This window comes from Passer domesticus, chromosome 9 (assembly GCF_036417665.1).
Source record: "Passer domesticus isolate bPasDom1 chromosome 9, bPasDom1.hap1, whole genome shotgun sequence".
Taxonomy (NCBI): Eukaryota; Metazoa; Chordata; class Aves; order Passeriformes; family Passeridae; genus Passer; species Passer domesticus.
Genome location: NC_087482.1, coordinates 42,015,221 through 42,038,049, shown reverse-complemented (window position 1 = coordinate 42,038,049; position 22,829 = coordinate 42,015,221). Strand labels below are relative to the sequence as shown.

Below are 22,829 nucleotides of genomic sequence, written 5' to 3'. Positions count from 1 at the left end.
ACTTAAGCCTGTGAGTTTGCAGAGCATTGTCAATAAATTAGATCATGCACACAAGGCAAGGATTTCAAGCCAAAAATCTCTAGCCCTGAGTCGCTTAACAGCAGCACTCCCCAGAAAAACGACTCAAGATGAAACATGAGATATGTATTAATTATCAATGGTCTAATAGAAAATTTAATGAAGACAAGTATCTTCTTGCACTTTATCCACGATAACGATGATAGTACGTCAGCGAGGCGCATACCTTACAACGTAGCAGTGAATGTCAAGTCTGAAGCCATTACAGCAATTCCCCACAATAATGGCCAGCCAATGCATGGGCTTGTAGCACTTAATCAAAGTAATGACATCCATCCACAATTATTTATGTTATGGTAACAAAGAGCTGCCAAATGCAAAACAAATGACACGAGGATTTGCAAGTGAATTTCTTCCCGTAAATTCTCCTTAGGTTATGCTTTAGGGCCCTCAGGATGGAAGTCTGTCTTTATCCAGAGCAATATCAGAACCGTGGGGTCATTGTGCCACGTTTTACTGCCTATAAGCAATGAACCCAATGCTATCAGCAAAACAGGCTCTTCAGCCAACAGAACTGTATCAATATCACTTGAGCTGGCCTTGGTTTACACCCAAGAGTTGTCTTCAGAATTTTACAAGAGGAAAAAGAAATTATCTGAAAGATGACCTTTGCTTACTTCTGTCTATCATGGAAAACAAAGACCCAGTTGTATCAACACTTAAACACACATTTAACTTAAAGTACATGAGCAGTCCCTACTTACCTCAATAGGTTTGGATTAGAGCCATTATAATTACCAACCATGAATCTCTATTAAGTGCAGCACTGTTCTTTCAGGGGCATTTATGTGGGTGTTTGTATAAAAACACTGTCAAAAACTAAAGAACACCAGTAAATATAAAATGGCAACATTCAGGTTCAAATGTAATGAACTAATTTATTTTTTTTAACACTACATCCAACTGTTTTTTACCACTCACAGATGTCACTGGAACAACTTGAATTCAAAAAAATTGCTTAAGAACAATAAACTACACAGACCAGCTAATATTGATTGCTTTAAAAATGCCCCCTGTTAAACTTAAATAATAGCCAAATCTCACTGCAGTAAATGCACTTTTATATCATTAAATACTAATTCAACAGAAACGTGACTGCACAGTGAAAAACACAAAAATGCTGGAAAACTGAAAGATTGGCCTTTTTTTTGCCTTATTCTGCTTGTGCATTACACAAGTCTCCAAATTAACACCTGAATGAAGAAAACAATAATTTCATATTAGCTGGCCACGTAGTCACACAAGCCAAAGCTGGGACTAAGCTTAACTCTAATACGCACTTTCCAAGGCCTGTGAGAATGGAGACCGCAGGACACCTCTCACCACAGGCTCTGGCCACCCTCGATGACCAGGTTGTGGCCTGTCATGTAGTCGGAGGCTTCGGAGGCCAGGTAGACCACGGCAGCCTGCAGGTCCGTGGGCTGGGCCAGCCTCCCGGCCGGAATGTCAGCCAGCCAGCGCCGCACCAGCGGCCGCAGCTCCCGCGAGCGGATCAGCGGCGTGTCAACGATGCCCCTGCAGCGAGTACACGGGGCAAGGGTTTAGCAACGAGTCCTGCCCAGAAGGAAAGGCAGCTCCTACAGGTGTATTATGTTAATTCAGAAGGAAAGCAGGGTAACAGCACAAAGGAGAAGAGCACGTCCAGCCGGCTCTGTCCTTGCTGAAAGTCGTGGTGCAAACTTCCACAGCGCTCCTTTCCTATCATCACCTTTCGCTGCTGGTGGGCAGCTCAGGGGTTTCCTTTCAAGTACACATACACTCACACAATCTTCCTAGCTAATAGCACAACCCCCTTACTAAAAAGATTACTCACAATCACCAGTTTAAATTTCTTTTCTAGGAAATAAGCACAGCATTGGAAGTGAATGTGCCTTGAATTGGGTCTGTCACGGCTCTTGGGAATTGTTGTCCTTCCACCAATTTCCCATCACTCTACGACTAATGTCATACAGTGTGCTTGTGTACAGCCCAGAAACTGAATACAGACCAACTCCCCATATGTCAAACAATGAGGGGAACAGAAGCCAGCACCCTTCTGGACACCAGAGCCTTTCCACACAAAAAAAGGAGGGGCAGAGATAAGCACAACACAGCCAGTGTGATCCCCCTTAAACCAACACCCAACAAATCACACTGATTTACCGGTCATGCCTGTTTTTTATTAATGACTGACTCCACTATTTACTAAAACTCTGCTAAGTTTGGTTTATTTCAGGTACCCTAAAAATGATGCTGCAGGAAGCACAATGCAGGGCAAGGATTTGGCTGGCTTTTATGACTTTAACTGCAACTGATTTGTCATACTCCTCCTTAACAACATATTTGTATTTTGCGAAATGTATAATTTTTTCAGCCCCTGAACAAATATATTTACATAACTGTGTCTAACGAGAAATTACATTTAACTTCTCAGAAATGACAATAACTAAAACCTGAACTGCCAATTCCACTTCATTAGTGTGGTAGAAATGCATTCCAAATGTTAATAAAAATTCCAACATGCTGATAAATTAGCGCTTCTAAGGAGCATGTGACACCTTGGTTAACATATTCAACCTCAATTATATTTCTCTTCAGCACCCTGTTATCTGGAACCTTTGCTGGCAATCAGAGGTGCTGTTTTTCAGTGGCCAATTTTCTAGATAATGTAGCTTATCAACACTGTGGGTAAACTTGCCAATGAAATCAGGCTGCACTGAACCACACACACGCTAATTGCATCTCTTTTTTATGCATATTTACAGACTGTCACTTCAAAGAAATCAGTGGCCCATTGAGGCAGCCAGTTAGCTGGAAGAATTGCCTCTTGCAAATGAAAATTAGCAAACAAGCTAGTGATAAATATGAAATGAACAAAGTATAAAAATACTCGTTTTGTTCTGAAACTTCATCGGCATCCCAATTTAGACTTCCAAGGAAATAATTTTTTGAGACAGACTGGATTCTGGGTATGAGATTTACCTTTTGTTTTAAATGAAGGCTGAAATCCACTATTTACTCTGTTATGAAGTGGAACTAATTCAGATTTTCCCCCAAACATTTCTGTTCGCACTAATCAGGCAGGATTTAAATATCAGCTTTATGTTTTATTGTAATTGTCAATAAAGAGCAGAGCAGTTCAGAAACACTGAGCAATGCAGCTCACTTAAGTTCTGGCAATGTAACAAAATCAAGCACATTCCAGTATAGGACTGAGAATGCTTTACTTATTTCCTTCAAGCAGAGCCCCATGGTCTCCTTTGCTTTCCTAAACTCCTCAAGAACTGGTTTTCTTCAGAGAGAAACGTGCTTTGAGCAACAGACATGAAATATATTGAACTCCTTTCCATTACGTGCCTCTCTGAGCTTACAAAACCATCACCATCATCATCATCATCATTCTGGCTTTACACTAGTAGAGACCAGAATAAGATCCATATGATTTTCTTCTTTTTTTTTCATTTACAGATACATTTTAACCCCAAGGGAATGCATATTAGGGAATAAAACATACAGTCCTCCAGCACAACAGATTTTGCTAAAAAGAGGACGTTTTTCAATCTGTTGGGAAAAATGATCTTTGGTCTGATCACTGCAGTCTGTGAATCACCATGCTGTGCCTCTTGCTGGACCTTTCTTTAGGTTCACTCCACGTAGCAAAAATTTAGATGTGAAACCAAACTTCACTACAAATTTTTTGTTATAGAAATGAGAAAAAAATATAGCGCAAAACTTAAAAGTTGCAAACACACATACTGATGGCACTATAAATATTAGGCATGTCATTGATACTACACATCTTCTGGGAAAGCTTGGTGCCAAGTTGGGCAATTTAACGTTGTCGAACCCTTTTAGGCAGATTTTAGTTGGCTCCTAACCAGTTCCAGCAAAGACAACTGCCAATGCATTAATTCCCTACCTCATCTCATATGCAGTGCTGAGCCTATCAGTACTTTCTGTTGCATGTCAATGTAATATCAAACTGCTGGTTCCTTAATGTTAGATATGAGCATCAATATTTCATTATTGATACACAGGACAATGTTGGACATGAAGGGGGAAAAAAAAGACCACTAAGAAAAAAGGAGAAAAAAACAATTGCCTGAAACCTTTCCTCTTTGAGAGACGCATTAGGAAAAATATCACTTACCAGATACTTAACTGGAATTGTTACGTGCACTCAATCCCCAAATGAGAGCAAAAAAAGATTCCATCTGTGTGTAACTTGATTTCTTTCAGATGAGTTATTAATTTGAATGAGTTAAGTACACTCCACTTAATCAGGAAGTGTTTAATCACAAGATCCACTTAATTGGGACATCTCCCAAGGAATTAAGATTTAAGTCCAAAGATACTTACCAGCAATGACTGCTGCTTAATGGGGATAGTAAAGCTGCTTAATTGGGATGCCTTCAGGTGATGCTGGGGTGCTCCTTCACCTGCCAGCTCTGCCTCTCCTTCCCCCTTATGGAGTGTTCCCCACACCTGCAGTGATCCTGCCCTGCCTGCTTTCTGGGGCTGCAAGTCTGGTGCAGCACTGCATGGCTGCCTTCAGAGGAGCAGGGCAGATTGCAGGGCACACAAAGGCTCTTTGCCCAGCAGCCCACACCCAAATCCCTGCATCGCATCAGTGGGGAACACACTTCATCCCCCAGGGCTGCTGGCCTGGCTGCAATTTGACCTTAATATTAACTTCCAGCTGCCCCATCCCAAAGGTCATCACATAACTGAGTTTCATGTCTTGCTAACCAAGTAATTAACCAAAAAAATGGACATTGATTCATTGTAATGGCTGCAAAAATGATGTATTCAATGCTGCACATGGCAAAAACCAGACACCTCCCAGAATTTCCTCTTCCATCACAACCAACACACTTCCATGGAACCAGCAAAGAGACTAAACCCTGTGGGCAGCTGGGCATCACTCAAAAGTGAAGTTCCCTGATTAAAGCCAGGCACCCTCTGCAGTTCAACCCCAACATTCCTTTCAGGAAGACTCCAGGACCTTCATTTTTTGGCACCAGCTGTGCAGTGGCTATGATGTGATGGCACTGGATGGTGGTGCAAGCACCGAGCACAGGCTGCACGATAGCAACAGCATAAGTCAGCCAAAGCATCCAGGGAATCTCAGCCACCTTCTCTCCATGGGCATCAGGTTTGCCTGGCCAGCAAGAGAAGCCTGCATGTTCAATTTTATAAATGCAATAAATCATCCTAAGGACTCTGTCATAACATTTTATGCATTGCTAACTTTTATGCATTGCTCTGCATAAGTTTTATGCACTCATTAAGAAATTAAGTTGATAAAAAGTGACCAGATAGGAAGAGGGGGGAAAGGCCAAAAGGTTTGCATGGTGAAATAATGTTTAAGGCCAGACTGGAGCATTTGGAGCTTCAGACAGAGGCACACTGGGAGCGCCTTAAAGCTTTAATGCAACCATGACTGGGAGGGGCAAAGTAGGACATAAATATTTTACTTGTCCAGAGCTGATCTTGGGTACTATTGTGCCTTATATCTACATCTGTTCTCCTCAGACTCCTTAAAATCCAATCCTGTTATAAGAGTACACTGAGGCTCCTGCTGGTGCTGGGTACTCAGATCAAGCGGGTTGAATGTGTCCCTGGTCCTTGATGAGTCACATCAAGAGACAGCAACAATAGTGGGGTCCACAGTTCCAGGGATGGATCCAAATGTGCACTGAAATGTGTAGGTTCACATCTCACACAGATAGGAATACAAATGTGAATAGTTATTCACTCAGAAACATGTGGCTTTTGCTCATGTGATGAGGGATCTGAGCTCCATGAGCTACTGCAGGCTCCCTCCTCGTGCCCAGAGGTCCCTGGGCAATCCCATCATGAGGGGCTCAGCCAGAGCTTGGAGGCTCTGTGAGGGAAGTTCTGCTGGTCTCCAAAGCAGCTCAGTCCAGGTTCCCACCTGCATTAGGGAAAACAGCTCTGTCCACAACAGGGGACCTCAAAGACAGCAAAATATTTGTTCTCCGTGTGTCCTTCCTGGCTATTCCTCCAAAAAAGCAATACATGACCCCCTTTTTGTTGTAGGATTTTGAGCTCAGAGCTAGAGTTTAAGACAGGTAGAGGTGATCAAAATGCAACCCTGTGCTGCCTTGAAAAGTAGAAAGAGAAGCTATTTTTTCTCCATGCTTTGGCAACTGTCTCCAGAAACTTAACTTCTCTAGAAGTGAGTTCTTGCTTCCAAGCTGTACAAAACAATGAGTTTTGATCATTTGGTGCCTATTTTTTAAATTTATGTAAGCTCCTAAGAAATGGGTAATTCCTCCTGAAAGAGCCTTCTCATCTGTAATTGCTGTGAATGTGGCACAACTATCCCACCTCTGCTGGTGCAGATTACCCATATGTTTTCAGACACAATTCCTGCCAGGTCCTGCTGAGCTTCCCTAATTCCCTTCATCTCCCCAGCTCCCAAAAGCCAGTGTAAATTCACTAGTGCTAGTTGTAGGAGCACCATTACAGTGCTGCTAGCATGGGCACGGGGAAAATCCCATTAGGAAGTAAGAGGTTGTTGAAAGAATCTGTGGATCACGTAGAGCGACGGCTGGAGTCTCTGGTATAATTAGTAATAAATAATCATAAGGAAGACAGCTAGCACAAGCAAGGGGAGAGCAGAGCAGTGGTAAAACCAGAAGCACTTGCCATTAAGCTCTGTGATTTTTTTTCTCCCCCTCCACTTTGTGGATTAAAATATGTAATTTGTTTTCCCTAATTTGATCTACATTATTATCTTCATTATTACAATTTAACTCCTGGGTTAAAATCCTGCCCTTCTTAGTTACTCTGATTGACTTCAATGGTCTACAGAATTTGACCGCTTCCAATTAACGCTATCCACTTGGGTTTCTGCTCAGCACTATCATGCACTGCTAATTGTTTAATAAAATGACTGGTTGGGCATGTGTGTGAGAAACAGGGAGAGACAAAGTGGATCTGGTAGGAAAACTTTTCTTTGTTAATAAATACCCTAAAACACAGAGCTTGAAATCTCCAAAAATAAGAAAAATGCAATTTATAATTTTTATATATATATATATATATATATTTACAAAACTACACCTGGCCTGCTGTGTCTGTTGGAGCTGAACAGTAGCTCAATAACAGCAATAAAATGTAGCTTTTAAAGTGTCTTTGTATTTGTCTCAAGTAAAAAGGGAAAAGAAGTATTGTCTCTTACGTGTCAAAAACCCTTTCTTTACCAACAGAAGGCTTGGACAGACTAAAGAAATATTTCATCTGGAAAGGAAATGCTAAAAACTACCCTTCACATTATTGGAAAACCTATTACCAAATGCTAAAACCTCTCCTTAAATCCCTGAGTATACACAGCAACAGAGCAGGCTTGGTTCTAAGTATTTAAACCTTTGTTAAGGAAAAGACAACATAAAAAGGGATGCAATCCACCTGCTAATTAGAAACTTTATTTGCTGAGATAGTGTTCATTTGAGCTTTGTAGAACATTTCATTCCCTTTGTAGTTTCAAAATGAGACTACATTTTACTTACGGGGAAATGCAGTTGACTTTTACTCCTCTGTCAATCCACTCGGCTCCCAATGTCTGTGTTAATTTTACGACCCCGGCTTTGGAGGCGTTGTACGCCAACTGCTTCTGTGGGTGAGGGACTACAAGGGATTCAGAAGAAGAAAATTATTTATTCTTCCCAAATTAAAATAGCTCAGGCACTACACAGACAACCCCCTGCATTGAGATGAGCTATTTGCCCTTTTCCCAGGTACCAGGCAGGGAGCAGCAAGAATTCAGCCACCTACAACACAAACCCCTAAATATGTATTTTGCCATCTAACAATTTTGTCTCAGCAGATGGGCTGCTGGAAAACAATGGTAAAAATAAAAATAAAGATATTTAAAAGATCCCATATTTGGGCAAAGACAAAACCAATGTATTAAACATATATATGCAATACTTGACTGCTCTGAAGAAAGATAAATAATCATATGCACACATGCACATTCATATATTGTACACATAAGTATGTTTATATACTTGTGCACTGTAGCACTAATAAAATATATTATCATATATTCTAAAATATTATATAATCAATAATATAATGGCTAACATATGTATTCTGTGTTATGTAATATCTGAATATTATTTATAATATTATGTGGTAGATAATATGTGATAGCTGAATGTAACAGTAAATTGATTGATATGACATTATATGATAGAATATGATATAAGTGTATAATAGATTTTTATATAACTTATTATATATAGCTTCTTGGAACAAATTATTCTCCCTAATTTTTAAATTATCCATAGTCTGAGGCAAACACATCTTATGATCTAACTAATGTTTGTGTGGATGTGAACACAGGTGCATCCCAAAAATTCAGAACACCCACCACTTTCAAAATCTGAAGCTTTTGAAAGTGTTTCAGAGATGTCACATGTCAGTCAAAGACAGAAAATGATCAGCTTGCTAATTACAATGTTCAAGCTTGTTAGTGCCGTGTGCTCGGGTGGCTCTGCCCCTCTCCAGCTCAGTGAAAGCTACTTAAGGACAAATCCCCAGTGGGTGTAAAGTGCCTTAAACCCACGGGAGTCAATCCAAGTCAGTCCAGGTGTTGGCATTCACACCCACAAAATATCTCTCCTTGGACTTTTCTGGCTGCCATTAGGACTTCATTAAACAAATCCAGAGCAAAGCATCCATCCATAATTAGCTCTGTATCAGCACAGAGCTTCACTGAGCTGCCGACTCTGATGGAGGGAGAGAGGGGAAAATCAGGGCAAATATCAGTAGTCACAAAGACAGGCAATTCCAGCCTGTGGGATTGGATAATGCTGAGCCCTGGAAGAAAGGGAATCACTGGGTTTGTGCAAGGTTCAGTAGCCAAACCCCAGCTCCCAACATTTTGATAAAAGCACATAAGCAGCACTGGTAGCTGACATTAAACTGGTCTCAATAAATTAAGCTGATGCATCAGTTCTATATCACTCCCACCCATGGCATCCCAACACACCCACTACTGATTTTATTGACTTAAGGTCTTGGGTTTGAATACGTCAATGTAAAGGGTGGAAAGAAGGTGATAACTGAGTTACCCAAACTCTGAAAGAGCCAAAAAGCCCTGCTGCAAATCAGTGAATATGTGAACAAGGACCTTTGCCTTGAACAGAGATGTTTGTGAATATATTTAAAGCACACACATGATAGCAGCAACAATTAGAGGGTTTTCTTTCTGCATATGCTTCAGGTTTGTTCAGAATTTAGAGGCTTTTTCCTTGTTAAAAAGATCGTTTCCTACCATGGCTCTCCTCTGCCAGCATTTATTCTGTGCCCTTTTTTGTTCAATATGAAATAATTTGCATTTTGACCAGCAGAACTGCTTTGCCCTCAGTGTGTGCCTGTTGCCCCCTGACGCAGCACGCCGTGGGGGCTCTCAAAGAGAAGTGGAACGTAATTTCTTGATTAATTGCCATGCATCAGCTCCAAGTTACATACAACTTCGGTAGTTAACCTTGTAACCTCCCAAAAGCAGTTCTTTGCTAAACTTTCCAAACATGTCTGTCTGTGATAAATCATTTTGGTGATCACTTGCTAAGAGGAGAGGAGTTCTGGCACTGGCTCTGCACCCACAGTGCATGTGGGTGAGAACAAGTTGCTGCAAGCCACAAGAATCAGCTACTGAGTTGGGTGATGGGACACAGCTATCAAAAGCCCTTCCATGGACTTTTGTCTTTATAAGAATATTTGAAGAAGGTAAGTAGCAGCATGAAATTTTCTCCTGCTGAGACACTCAGCCCCTCTCAATTGGAAGAACTCAAGGAGAATCCAACAGGTGCTGTGAATCTCTGGCATTGGATGGGATTTCTGCAGCTAAGCACCCCATACCACCTCCTCTTCCCTTACCTAAAGTGGTCTCTTACAGAGAGAAAAGCAAATATGTAACCCTCCAAACTCATGCAAAATGGGGTTTGTGAATAAAGCCATGCTTTCAGCAGTGTCACCAAAAAATCTGCATTGCTAAGGCTTCTGGGAAGCGAGGACACTCACTCCTATTCAAGACAGATGAGAGGAGAAAGCAGATAAAAATTCTGCCAACATCAGCTGTGTTATGTTTTAAACACCTTTGTTCTGATTTTGGCTGTTTTGGTTTTTTTTCCCCAGTAACTGTTACAGTGTTGTGTTTTGGATTTAGGACAGGAATAATGTTAACACACTGATGGTTTAGTTGCTGCTGAGCAGGTCTTACTCTAAATCAAGGACTTTTCAGGGCCCCCTGCTGCCCTGCTAGCGAGGAGGTCGGAGGCAAAAGAACCTGGGAGGGGACACAGCCAGGACAGCTGACTCTAACTGGCCAGAGTTTCAAATCACATGACATTGTGCTGAAAAACAAAACTGGTCTGAGTTGGCTGGCTACACTGACTGGGCATTGGTCAATGGGTGGTGAGAAACTGCACTGTGCACCACGTGTTTTTTATGTTCTTTTTTCCTTATTATTATTTACCTCTCCTTTTCTGTCCTAATAAACTGTCTTTATCTCAACCCACAGGTTTCACCTTTTTTCCTGGATTCTCTCTCCCATCCTTAGTGGGAGGGAAGAGCTGTGGGGTTGTACCACAACAACCTGACACTGCTTTCATACCCTTGTTTGGTGCATCAGGCTCCCAGCCTGACCTTGAAGCAGCCACACAATATTAATGAGAGGAGAGCAGACCACTTCCCACTGAAGATATCCACTGTAAAAATTACAGCTCTGAGTTACACCTGTGTGAACGGCCGAGCCGCCGCTGCCGGAGCGAACGCCTGGAATAATTCCATTGGAACACCAGAATCAAAATGCACATATGCAAAATGTATGCAGCTTATCTTCGATTAATTAAAGCTGATTCTGAGCAGTGTATCTGGAAAAATCACAAACAAAAACCTCCCTATCCTGCTAAGTGTCTCCTCATTTTCCTGTATCTCTGAGGAAGGACTCAACCTACAACAACAACAAAAAAAAATATCCCCTAACTATTTCTAGAAACATTTCATACTATGCCAGTTGGCCAACGTACTTAAATAACCAACCAACCAACATATTTATTTAACATTCAGCAGATGGACATGATATGAACATCGTGGTTTTCAGTCGTAGTTTCATAACTACTAGATTTTCTCAATGCCAAGATTCAAACAGGTTCAGAAGGTAAACACATCTCTCAATCTCTTAACTTCTGGCCTAACATGCATTAACTTTCACTGACATTTAAATGCATCTTGGGATGACCCTTCCAGCTTGCTCTCAGGGCTGCTTTCCAATGTTCCTTTCTGTTCCAGGACAGGTATTGCCCTCAAATGTGACCCCCTGGGCTTGGCTCACCAGCCAAGGAGCTCCAAGCTGGGGCTGGGATGGATGCTGTGTTGGAATGGCATCACCACCCTGCTCGGCACAGCTGTGCCAAGCCCCAAAGGAAAAGTTGGAAAAAGCCTCTCCTTAAGCAGAGCAGACCACTGCTGGGCTGCAGCAGGGCTGGGAGCTGCGTGCCAAACCAGCAGATCCCCAGTTTGCACCAATTCCCAGAGCTTCCTAACTTTCCCCAGGATGGACTACATCCTAGGAAATTTTGCTTTGTGACAATGATGTGGATGGTGACAGCCCAAGCACAGACCAGAGCCAGACTGCTCAGAGCAGAGCAGGAAAGTCTGAAGTATTTGAAATTTAAAGCCGCACAATCTTTTCAGAACTACTTTTCTTGGGGAGTTTTTGTAACTTTACAAAGTTGGGTCCCTGTGTTTAAGCATAAGTAAAACAGCTGGTAAAGACACTTGAAAAAATATTAACAACAACATTATAAATGGATTTTTGAAGAACCATTTAAAGTTATTGGGCAATAAACTGAGTAGAATGACATTGAATGTCAAACTGGGCACAGTAAAAATAAACATTATTCCAAAGGAAAATAAAAAGACTGCATATTTATGTAACCTTCAGCAGATGGACACGATATTAATACAGGGGTTTTCAGTTGTACTTTTATAGCTACTAGATTTTCTTGCCTAACTTGGCAACCCAAGGCACCATTTGATTTTTGGATTTGGACAATACTGCAACAGATGTCCAGACCAATAAAATAAATTCCTAAAGGGCTATGCTTAATTTGTGTAATTGATCAATTTTTGTTACATGGGCTTCAGCTCAGCAGCCTTCCAGATTAGCTCAGCAGTAGGGATTTCATTCCATATGTTACAATGGTTTATTGGTCCTTTTGATGACACTGCTGATTCAGCAGCCTTGGTGCAGGCACCTGTTGGCAATGAGAATGTTATAAAACCCATGGGTACCAGAGAAAATATTGGCACAAAATCCTGTGGGTGGCTTGTAAGCATCTTGTGGGCTCAGCTTCCCACGTGCCAAGGAGTTTGCCTGGAACAGCATGGAGGGAGCAGCACCTCTCCTGTTCCAGAGTCAGAGAAGGTGACTCCGCCTTTTCTATAAAAAGTAATAAGTGCTCTAAAACATTGAGGACAGATAAATGTTGAAAAATGATATCAATAAAAATTTTGTAGTACATTTCCTCTAATACGAAATGTCAGTGATTTACTCCTTCCCAATACAGGTTTAATTGATTCAAATAGCATCGGTAGTAATTAAAATATGGATTCTGAAGCACAACTGTTAGCTCTCATCACTCACCTATTAAACTTGCCATAGATGCTGTGTTAATTATCTTCCCATATCCTTGATTCAGCATAATGCGGCCTGCAGCCTGTGACAGAAATTAAAGGAAAGACCAGTGACCCTTTCTGTGATTGTGCTAATAATGACATGATAATAAATTAGTCTTTTCAGAAGAGTTGATGTGCTAACACATTTTTTTTAAGTACCTGATATAAAAACTTGGTATAAAAATGGCTGATGCAGGGAAAAATCCCATTGCCATTTCACACCCCTCCACCTCTCCAATATTTTTTCCAAAAAATCACAAATGTTGGGAATTCCCCCCCTCCAAGTTTTCTGGTTTTCAAATAACCACCCTTCAAAAAAATTTTGGCCATTCTTTAATGCCTGGGCTTGGTTTGCCAAGAAGTACTACCTGGTTTGAATGTATTGACCAAAATCTGTAATTAATATAAAGCAAATCTCTCCTAAACTCCACCAAAACTAGGACCAATTTTATTGTGATAATTATAAATAAAGTGCTGTTATATCTTGACATAAAGTAAACACTTAGAATATTAGTAATCAATTGCAAAACTAACCAGTGCAGCACTTCACACTTACTTGGCAGCACAAAAATAATCCTCGCAAATTAACATTAAAAGTTTTGTCCCATTCCTCCAGGGAAGTCTCTTCACTTGCAGAGTTCAGGTTGATTCCTGCATTGTTGCATGCAATGTGGACTGTGCCCCAGCGAGCCACGATTGCATCCACCATCCTTTGCACATCCTCAGGCTTGCTTACATCTGCTGCCAGGGCAAGGCTTTTAATGCCTGCATTGAAATAAGAATGATGGAGTCAGCATGGGAATTCACAGGGAAAAAAAAAAATATTCTATTTTATGATTGTTTTTTAATTCATATATATAGAGACATTTTATATATGGCTGTGTTTTACACATGCATGTGTGTATATATATATTCCACCTTAATTCATTGCTCCACAAGTAGTAGCAGACCGTGTGTTTGTTACTGCAATGCCTTTATAAAGTTGCTGACTGCTGCGAGGTTTGCTTGCTGGAGAGCAGCCTGGAGCCCAGGTGTGGGAGCACGGCTGCCGCCGGGCAGGACGAAGCTTGGAACACTGCACCATCTTCTGTCCAAACCCTCAACTGCAGCTTCCCCAGCTCCCAGCCACTCTGCAGAGGCTTTTCTTATGCCAGGTCCCCCCCAAAGATGCTGCAGAAATCAAATTAATTTGTCCCAAACTGCTCTCTGGGTGAGCTACAGCATGCAGAGAGATGGGAGCCTCAGACAAACCAAACCAGTTTTAGGTGGGAGCTAAGTGGGGATACCTGCAGGTGCACAGGTATGGCAGTCACAGTGACTTATTTATTGCAAATCACACTGCCAGAATAATGCAAACATCTGGAAGTGATTTACCAAATTTGAAACATGAAGAAGCTTTGCATTTTTTCCTAAAATAATCAAGCCACTGACTTTTGCACCAGGGCTGATCTGTAAATAACTTAATTTAATTCATCATAAAAATCAGCTTTAAATAACCTTATTGTTAGACAGCATAAGAAGCCTGCTGAGGCATCTGATGCCACTGGGATTATACCCATCCTCAAAGCCATACAAGGCTACACCATTAAGGGCTGTGGTGAAATGGGTCTTAATTAAGGAAGGAGGGAGGCAGCCACTGGGGTTGGACCATGATCAGCAGTCTGGGAAGGAAGTTGCAGCTATTAAAGCAGATCTATTTCTTCTGTATAAATGACAAATTTGTTCCACACTGGTACCTCTTTTAGATCATTCTGATGAAACATTTAAAAAAGGGATAAGCCTGTTCCAGGAGGAGACTCCCAAAATGAAGCTGAGATGGAGGTTTCCAGGAAAGCAAGGCAAAGCAGGAATTGCCCAGTGGTGCGTGTGTGAAAAAATGACAGGAAAGAGTCTTTTGTATGGAAAAGCTCCTCCTCATCTCCAGTGCCTCCAGGAGCTGTCAGAGTGCACAGCCCGAGGTGATGCCACTCTGGGGTGCCAGGGCATGGGAGCTCCTGTCCCTTTCAGTGATGGCACCATTCTCTTGATTTCCATGGCAGAGAAAAAACACTGACAACTAAAAAATGGATGCATGCTCTGCCACAAAACAAGACCTCTTATTTTATGGCAGGTTTCATGCTAAACATGCTGAAAGAATAAGGATAGCCAGACAGCCCCTGTTGCTCCTCCTAATTGTTATCAAGACATGTAACGCACAGGGAGTTGCTGCAATCTTCCTTTTTCAATTTACAGATAAAATGGGTGCAAGTGTGTTACTAATGGTAACAGAAAGACTCTTCACCTGCCCTCCAACTCTCACCCCGTTTAGAGCTTCATCTTATAGGTCAGTTTATAAAAATGAGACAAAAGGTGCCACGTGTGACTGTCTAGTGAAGAAGCAGTGAAACCAAGCTCACTTCAAACCAGAGTCCCACACTCCATGTTAATCAGTTTATCTGATATTCCTGCACTCTGAGAGGGGGGAGGAAACCACTTTCTGTCTCTCCACTGTCCTCTCAAACCACCTGTTAAAAAAAATAAATAAAACAAACTATGGGAAAATAGCTTCAAATCTACAGACACAAGACATCCAGCACAGGATGATGCACAGGTGGGGCCAGTGCATCTCTACAGTGCTCAGCTCACTTTTGTGGGGCTCATGGAGGCAGGTTTGTGATGAGGGGGGCAGGAGAGGAGCCCAGGGGCTCTGTGCAGGAGACAATCACTGTGCTGGATATGCCTTCTGTGTCCTTCTGCAGGGACAAGCACACGTCCCCCTGCCACGGGCTTCATGTCTGGTGTCTCGGCATAAATGGAAGTAACATGTTGCATATAGACAAGAAGATCAGGAGTGACATTGCACAAGGCATTTGCATAGTTTACAGTGAAAATGCACATTTTAAAAATCCCATCAGACTAATTCTTCCCTTAGGGTACAGGCAGTGATTCCCCCTGAAGACAGAGGTGTGTGTAGTGGAAGGTAACCCTTAGGATTTTTTGGTTATGTTTCATCATTTTTGGTTCTTCAGTCAGGATCCATTAGTAACTGTTGAAAAAGGTATTCACACAGGATCTAAAAACAAAGAGCCCTGCAGCCAAGGGACGTACACCCGAGCTGTCTAACAAAGCTAAAACTGAGATCACAGGCGTTCTGATGTTTAAAACTCATCATGAAATGATGGCACCATCCCAAAAGGCAGGAAAGGGCTCCTTGATATAAGAAGCAAAGCAGCTCTAAGCAAGCTAAGCAAAATGTTTTGAAAAAGTATCAGTATGGGAATGACTTGGGGCACTGAGGTTCCAACTTTGAGTTAGAGATCTACAGCCATAGAGAAAAAAAATCACAGCCCCTTTGTCCTTATTACAGCAGGAAAAATACGTATTAATGTTATGATTGCTTCAATTTACTCATGTGAATATTTTGAGTGTAAAGCTAGCTGAACCTTTTTGTCAAAATTTATTTCCAACAGAGCATGATACTTCTTTGAAGCCATAATGTTTCATGGAAACATTGATTTCAACAAAAAGTTTTCAAGGGAAAGCTTCTGAGGTCCAGGCTAGAATCTCTAGTTACCTCTGGAGAGAAAGAGATTGAAAACCTGACCTTTTCAGATCCTTTCCAAAAACGGGCATTTGGATATAATTCCCTTGCACAAAAGCTTTACAAAGTTTGGGGGTTGTTCCAACAGGGAAAGACAATAAATTCAAAACCTCAAAACCCATCATGAGATGGAAGAGATGTGCCCTGACCAGCTGCACTGGTCAAATTGATAGATAATATTTGACCTCAAAGGATAAAGATGTGTAAAGAGTGAGAAGTGAGATTTTCTTTACTTTAGACTGCAATAATATTTGCTATGCCTCATGACCTCTCCGACTGCATTTTGGAACAACCCCCTACCTCCTCCAGGCTGGCAGCCCACTGCTGAAGGAGCAGAGATGTAGGGCAGCCATTGAAGGGTAGATGATCAAACTCCTACTGAAAATGCCCTGGAGATGAGTTAAGTTCATTTTCCAATAGGCTGTTGGCATCCAAAGTCTCATGGCTCTATCAAGTAGCCCATTTCTACCCGAATAGCTCTGCTTGATATGCAGGATCTCCCAGGGAAACAATGTCCAAAAGGAGAGTTGAGGTGTAGGGCACAGCTATTTTGTGCCAAAACCATCTGGCTGTGGTGCATAAGAGAGTGAAAAGCTTCAGGGAAGGAGGGACTGGATGACTCAAAAATTTGTAATAGGAACTGGACGCTTTCTTCTAGGTCATTATTTGGGATCATAGCTTTAACCATTGCACTGACACTCCATGTGAAGTGTCTCCTGCTTAGCAGAGCTGGGGTTGTGCAGACAGGGGTGTTTTGTTTTAAATGTTCTCTGGGGAGCCTCAGAGAATTCTGGTACCTGAACCAGAATGACACCAATCCTTGTCTCTTCCCGAGACTGAGTGATATAAATGCATCTGCAGGGGCTGGTTTTGCTGGAGAATATAGTTTCTAATGGCCCAATCCCTTGCAGAAGTCAGAGTGGAAACAAATACTGTTGACTTTATCCAGGTGGGAATGTGAAAATTTCCTGAGTAATTGTCCATCTTTAGAGACAATGAAGTACTGAACTTTGAAGAAGGCCCAGGTGCAATCTCACAGAATGAATTATAAATTGAATAATACTTCCTTTCTTTTATCATTAAAAATATATTTCCAGTTTCCTTTTTCCCCCTTTACAATTGCAGTTTAGCACAGCTCTAGGGGGAAATTTGATTTTATGTTACATTTTCTTTTTTTACTGCTAAAACAGAAGTGGCTTGTAGAGGATTTTACCTCTTATTTGGGATTTTACTTATTATGTCTATCAGTATTTTGTTCCCATATCTGACCTTGCATACATGTTTGAAAGAGGGCTTGAAAATTGACTTGTCTTTAATTTAAAGAGCACAATGAGAGATTCAGATTGACAATACAATTACTCTGTTTTGGTGTTTTGGCTCGTGGTAGGAAGAGGGTCTGGAAGAGGGTGAGTTTGTAGGCTGTATCTTTCATTCACCCATAGTGAAACCTGCATGATTTACTTTGAGCAGCACCATCTCTGTTCAGTGCTGGTCATTCAGATCTCACTTGTGCAGGGTGACCCTTCTCTGTTGCTGTCAGCAATGGCTCACCACTTTGGACACTTTTAGCAAGGAATTTTGTTTGGGTCACTTTGCCTCTCTAGAGGAGTTTATATTGATAAACAACTCTCGCAGATGATGTGGTATCAGTGACTGCTGACACAACACTGACAGGGCAGGAGAAGCTTTATGCCCATGGCATGAAAATCCTCTACTCCAACCACTTTACCACCAGGGCTGGATGGGAGGGATTGCTCTGCAGAGCAGTGTCAGGTTTGAAGGAGGAAAGACACCCATTACAGCGCCCACCACGCTCAGTGCTTACCTTTGAGGCTGAGCTCACACGCCACCGCTTCTGCCTTGGCAAGGACCAGATCCACCACAGCCACCTTAGCCCCAGCTTCCCCCAGGGCGTGGGCAAAGGCCCTGCCAATTCCCTGCCCTCCTCCTGTGACGTAGGCCACCCTGCCGTCCAAGCGCAGCCGCTCCAGGATGCGGCGCCGGCTGCAGCCCCAGAAGACATCATCCTTCACCACTTCTGTCTGAAACAACACAAACACCCTGCACAGTCAGGGGCAGAGCTTACCAACAGCTGTGGAGGACTCTGCTGGCAAGACCAAGGTGGGAGCATGAGCAGGGATCCATGTTTTCTTGCTCCATTAATTAATACAAAAAGTACCACTAATTCAAGCCCAAAAGCCCCCTTATCCATACAGATATTAAGCTCAAACAGAGCACTGAGGTGCCAGACAATTGAAGAAAGGCTGTGCTTTAGGGAGATGCTACAACCATTCCATTTTCAGGAGAGTAGTGTATGGCATTTCCTAGCCTGGCTTGGGTACAAAGTCTCAGAAGTTGACTGATTAGTCTTCCAGTTATTTCATCCCCAGGGCCCAATCTTGCCCTCAGGCTCAGCTAAGAGGCTAAGAACAAAGTTTCAAAGGCAGGATTTGGGTCAAGTAGAGTGCAATCAAAATATCTTCACAAGGCTGGTGCACAAATAAAGATATCAGCCAATAACTTAAACCAAGCTGTCATCTGATCAGCTGCCATACATCATTTCCCCCAACTGGAATCAAAATGCAAAATACAAGATGTTTAAAATATTGAGCTTGAAATGCCAGGAATTACCAGTGGGTGTAGCTTTGAGAGTGCTCAGAAACTGCAAAACAACTAGCATGTTTGGGTCTGGGTTTACTGAGGAAGGCCATTGAGATTCCAGATGGGAATTTCATTACAGCTGGATGATGCCCACTACATAAAACAGAGAAAGATAAAAGCACCATTTTTTCCTTGGGACAAGCAAAATGTAAGGCCATGAAAATATGCAACTCAGAGAGCACAGGAGGGCATCCTGTGCTGCATTGGAGCAAAAAGATGAACTATTTCAGAAATTTTGTATTGGTTCATTACAGCTGGTCCTCAGCTCCATCTTCCCTTGCATGGGAAGGATGGAAGAGCACCAGGCACTGAAACCTGGTGAGCAGTACACCAGTCCCTGCAGAGACTCATCACAGAACCAGCTGATCTGAAAGGCTTTGCAAGGAATCAGCATTTATCAGCTTTAGTGCAGCCCTGGACTGGTGATGCTAAAGGGTGCCAAGCTCTAAGCTGCTAAACCCATGATCACGGTGCCACATGTTTGGGTTCTTGCCACCAAACCTCTGAAAATTATTTTGTCCTTGTCCTTGGCAAAGTCAAAAAAATTCCCAGAAATGCTCACAGAGAGGAAATACCCACCTTGAACTCAGTCACTGCATCTGGAGGCACAGGGCTCCTTCGGATCAGGCTCAGTCCACTCTGCACAGGCAAAATCACCTGCAAATACAACAAAATCCTCATCTGCTTGGTACCTGGCTTTCTGTCACCCAAATTCCTCTGATATGAAGGATAACCCTCAGGCCTCAGGACTTTTTCCCCTACTCCTGTTCTTAAGTTGAAGCTCCCTCCAAGACAAATATTTCAGGCATTTGTATTTGCTCCCATTCCTCTTCCAAACTCATTGCTTACACAAACGCCTGGGAAAAAAATCCAGTCTTGTCTCTCCCGTTTCTAAAATCATAAGATATTGTTTGTGCATCCTATTACTTCTCCTTTTTATTCTCTTTGCTGACTCCTGTTGTGCTGGTGATGCCCTACAGGCCCCAGAACCTTTAAAGCAGAGTGGTGATGCTTTAGTTGTGCTGTAGAGCTGATTATTTACTCTTAAGTGCTCTCCTTTTATCTTGCCTTTAACACACTACAAGATGTAGACAGGGCAGGGACCACTCCTGAATATAGAAACTCATACCTAGAGCTCAAGTGAGGTGAATTATAATAAAATCTGAGTTCATTTTAGGTCCTTTGGATAATGGCACCAACAAAAGAAGTATTTTAAAGAGTACTTTGCAAAATCCATAGATACAGCACTGCGGGCACCTTAACCAATGGCATTGCACTAACCTGCTCAACACGAGGATCTGAATTAATCACTGAATTTAATTTTCTGACAGCTAGTACATTTTCATCTGATACATTCTCCAGGTAGACTTGTCCTTTCATGAGTGTATTCTCTACGCAGATCACTGCATCCATGCTCAGCAAGTGGTTATCCATGACAAAGCTGTAGTACTGAACAGCATTCCTTTGATCAGCATCAATAAAGACTATATCAAAGTGCTCGTCCTCAGCATGTAATGCCTGGGAAAAATAAAAATTATATTGGAAAAAACACTAATTATTTACCTGAAAGTTTTAACATGATGCCATTAATTTGTTGTTTATTTAAACCCCAAACCAGACATAAACTTGTTCTTTTAAGGTGACACTGCTAGAAATGCTTCTGGAGACCTTGGGAGTTTTCCATGCTTTGCAAACAATTCTTCAGCAATGAATCTCTGAACTTCTCAAGGAAAATCAGGATATAAAAGAGGATGGCTCATCCCAGCTTATGGTGTTGAGAGTCACAGCAGAAACACCTGCATACCTTGAGTCAAAGTAAATTGATCCATCAGGGTAAGACTGACATCAAACCCTGACACTGAGGTGCTGCAAGTTCTCTCCTCTCAAAAGAGCAACTATCAACAAATTGAAGAGTGGCAATTATATCAGTCTGGGGAAAAAAGGAGGCATAAGGCAGATCTGGGAATTGCAAACTAGTGTGTCCCACTTCAGTAGCAGGAAAAAGGTTGAAATCCCAATTAATATAGAATTATAAAGCACATGAAAGAACAGGTCATGATAGAGATAAAGCAGCACAGCCCCTGTGAAGGAAAATGATGTTTCTTTAATCTAAAAAAATGCTTTGGATGGCTCAGCAACAGAGAGGATAAAAGAGAACTGGCTGCTATCATCTAATTGGATTTTCAGAAATGTGGCACACCTTCCCTCCAAGCAGGCTGCTGATGATAATGTATAAAAGTGTTGATGGATGACCAGATGGGAGCCTTTACAGCCTTCTCCTGTGGCAGTTAATGCACTCGCTGCCCAAGAGGCTGCTATGGAATATTTCAGATTCCATCTGGGACTATTTAACTGCATCTGTGTGCGTTGCAATGAAACAACAGCTCATCCACCTATCTCAGGGAGCAGAAATGCTTTCAAGTCTTTGCATTTCAAGGGAAAAGAGAAACAGTTCTGTTTTCCAGAAGTCACTGCCTCCACCACAACTTTTAACAGTGTTCTTGCATCCAGATTTCCCTTTTGTGTTTAGAGACATTGTGCACAACGAGTGATGAGCCATCCCTTGGGAAGTACCAGCAAAAGCATCAACAAAGGCAACAGAATGTGAAAAACTGGTTTGGTTTTGGGAGTAAGTAAGGTTAATGTCTCCCAGAGAGAGATTTCAGGAGCCTTTCTGAGGCAGGAGTGTGTGGATCAGACAAGGAAATTGAGGAAAGCAGATTGTTGAAGCTCTGAACTCCTCTGTTGTGCAAACTGGTGTCATTGTGAGCTTGTTAGTGGTGGGGAATTAAGCTTGGATAGCCACATTTCACTGTGGATGCTTGATAGCACAGAAACTCTGCTGAAAGCATTCACGAGCCCACATTTAGGATACGTTACACTGTAATGAGAGAAGACCTTAAGGCCAAATATATGCTGGTTTATTATAAATGTAGGAGAAACTGGGACATCTGGATTCCTGGGATTAATCTTTTCATCTCATGACCAACAAGAAAATCTTGCCCTGGTTCCCTCTTGAGCCACATTGGTGGAAAGCAGCAGGGACATTTTTGCTACTGTGGAAGAGAATCTTACATCAGGCTGCACCTCAGTCACTGTGTCCAGTGTGGGTACTTCAGGAAGGGTCAGAAGATGAAAGCTGGGTGCAGGAGCCCATCACAAAGAGAGGTTAGAGGTCTCATTCCTCAGCAAGAAGAGCCAAAGCCAAATTCAAGTAATTATCATGACTTATCACCACTTTCTGACTTGTAACCTTCCTGGGTGGAGGGGGTGGGGGGCAGACATTCAGAAACAGATGTGGCCATGGCTGAACATATGTTACTCCTGCTCCGTGGGATGGCTCCCTAATGAAAAAGAATCTCACTTTTATGCATTGACTTCATTAGGTCCATATGGAGTTGTGCAGCTCTCTGGATATTAGCTGGACTTCTCATTTCAGCCCTCTTTCTGTACTGCCTACCTGCTGACAGCTTATCTCTTTCTTATCTGTCTTCTGATACAGATAAACCACCTTTCAACATCACAGCATCCATCCCAGGAGGGTGCTTGGGTTGGATGTGTAATCAGGGCACACCAGCTTGTCCTTGGGTGTGCCAGGCCATGGTTTCTAAGACATTTCTCTTCTGCCACTTCACTGAGTCCTGAATGGCCAAGCAGAAAGGTCACTTGGGCATCCAGATACCTGACACATGGAAGGAATAACCTGAGTTTGTCCTGGGACCTGCCATCATTTGAGCTTCTTGTTTACACAGGTTCATAATTGCTGCTGGGTTTTCCATATTTAGCTAGAAACAGCTCCAGGGCTATAAGAGCA

The 22,829-nt window shown here is 42.2% G+C and overlaps 1 protein-coding gene across 2 annotated transcripts in view; it reads right to left on the bottom strand.

The window, feature by feature from the left end:
* Positions 1–911: 911 nt before the first annotated feature.
* Positions 912–22,829, bottom strand: part of LOC135308178 (D-threitol dehydrogenase-like) — a 39,811-nt gene continuing 17,893 nt past the window's right edge. For both annotated transcript variants that reach the window (XM_064433024.1, XM_064433023.1), the window contains exons 5-11: positions 20,297–20,533; positions 19,595–19,672; positions 18,180–18,396; positions 13,331–13,539; positions 12,743–12,815; positions 7,596–7,713; positions 912–1,593 (exon numbers count right to left, since the gene is read on the bottom strand). In XM_064433024.1, coding sequence (XP_064289094.1) covers positions 1,398–1,593; positions 7,596–7,713; positions 12,743–12,815; positions 13,331–13,539; positions 18,180–18,396; positions 19,595–19,672; positions 20,297–20,533 — 1,128 coding nt within the window. In that variant the 3' untranslated portion in view covers positions 912–1,397. The remainder of the gene's footprint in view (positions 1,594–7,595; positions 7,714–12,742; positions 12,816–13,330; positions 13,540–18,179; positions 18,397–19,594; positions 19,673–20,296; positions 20,534–22,829) is intronic.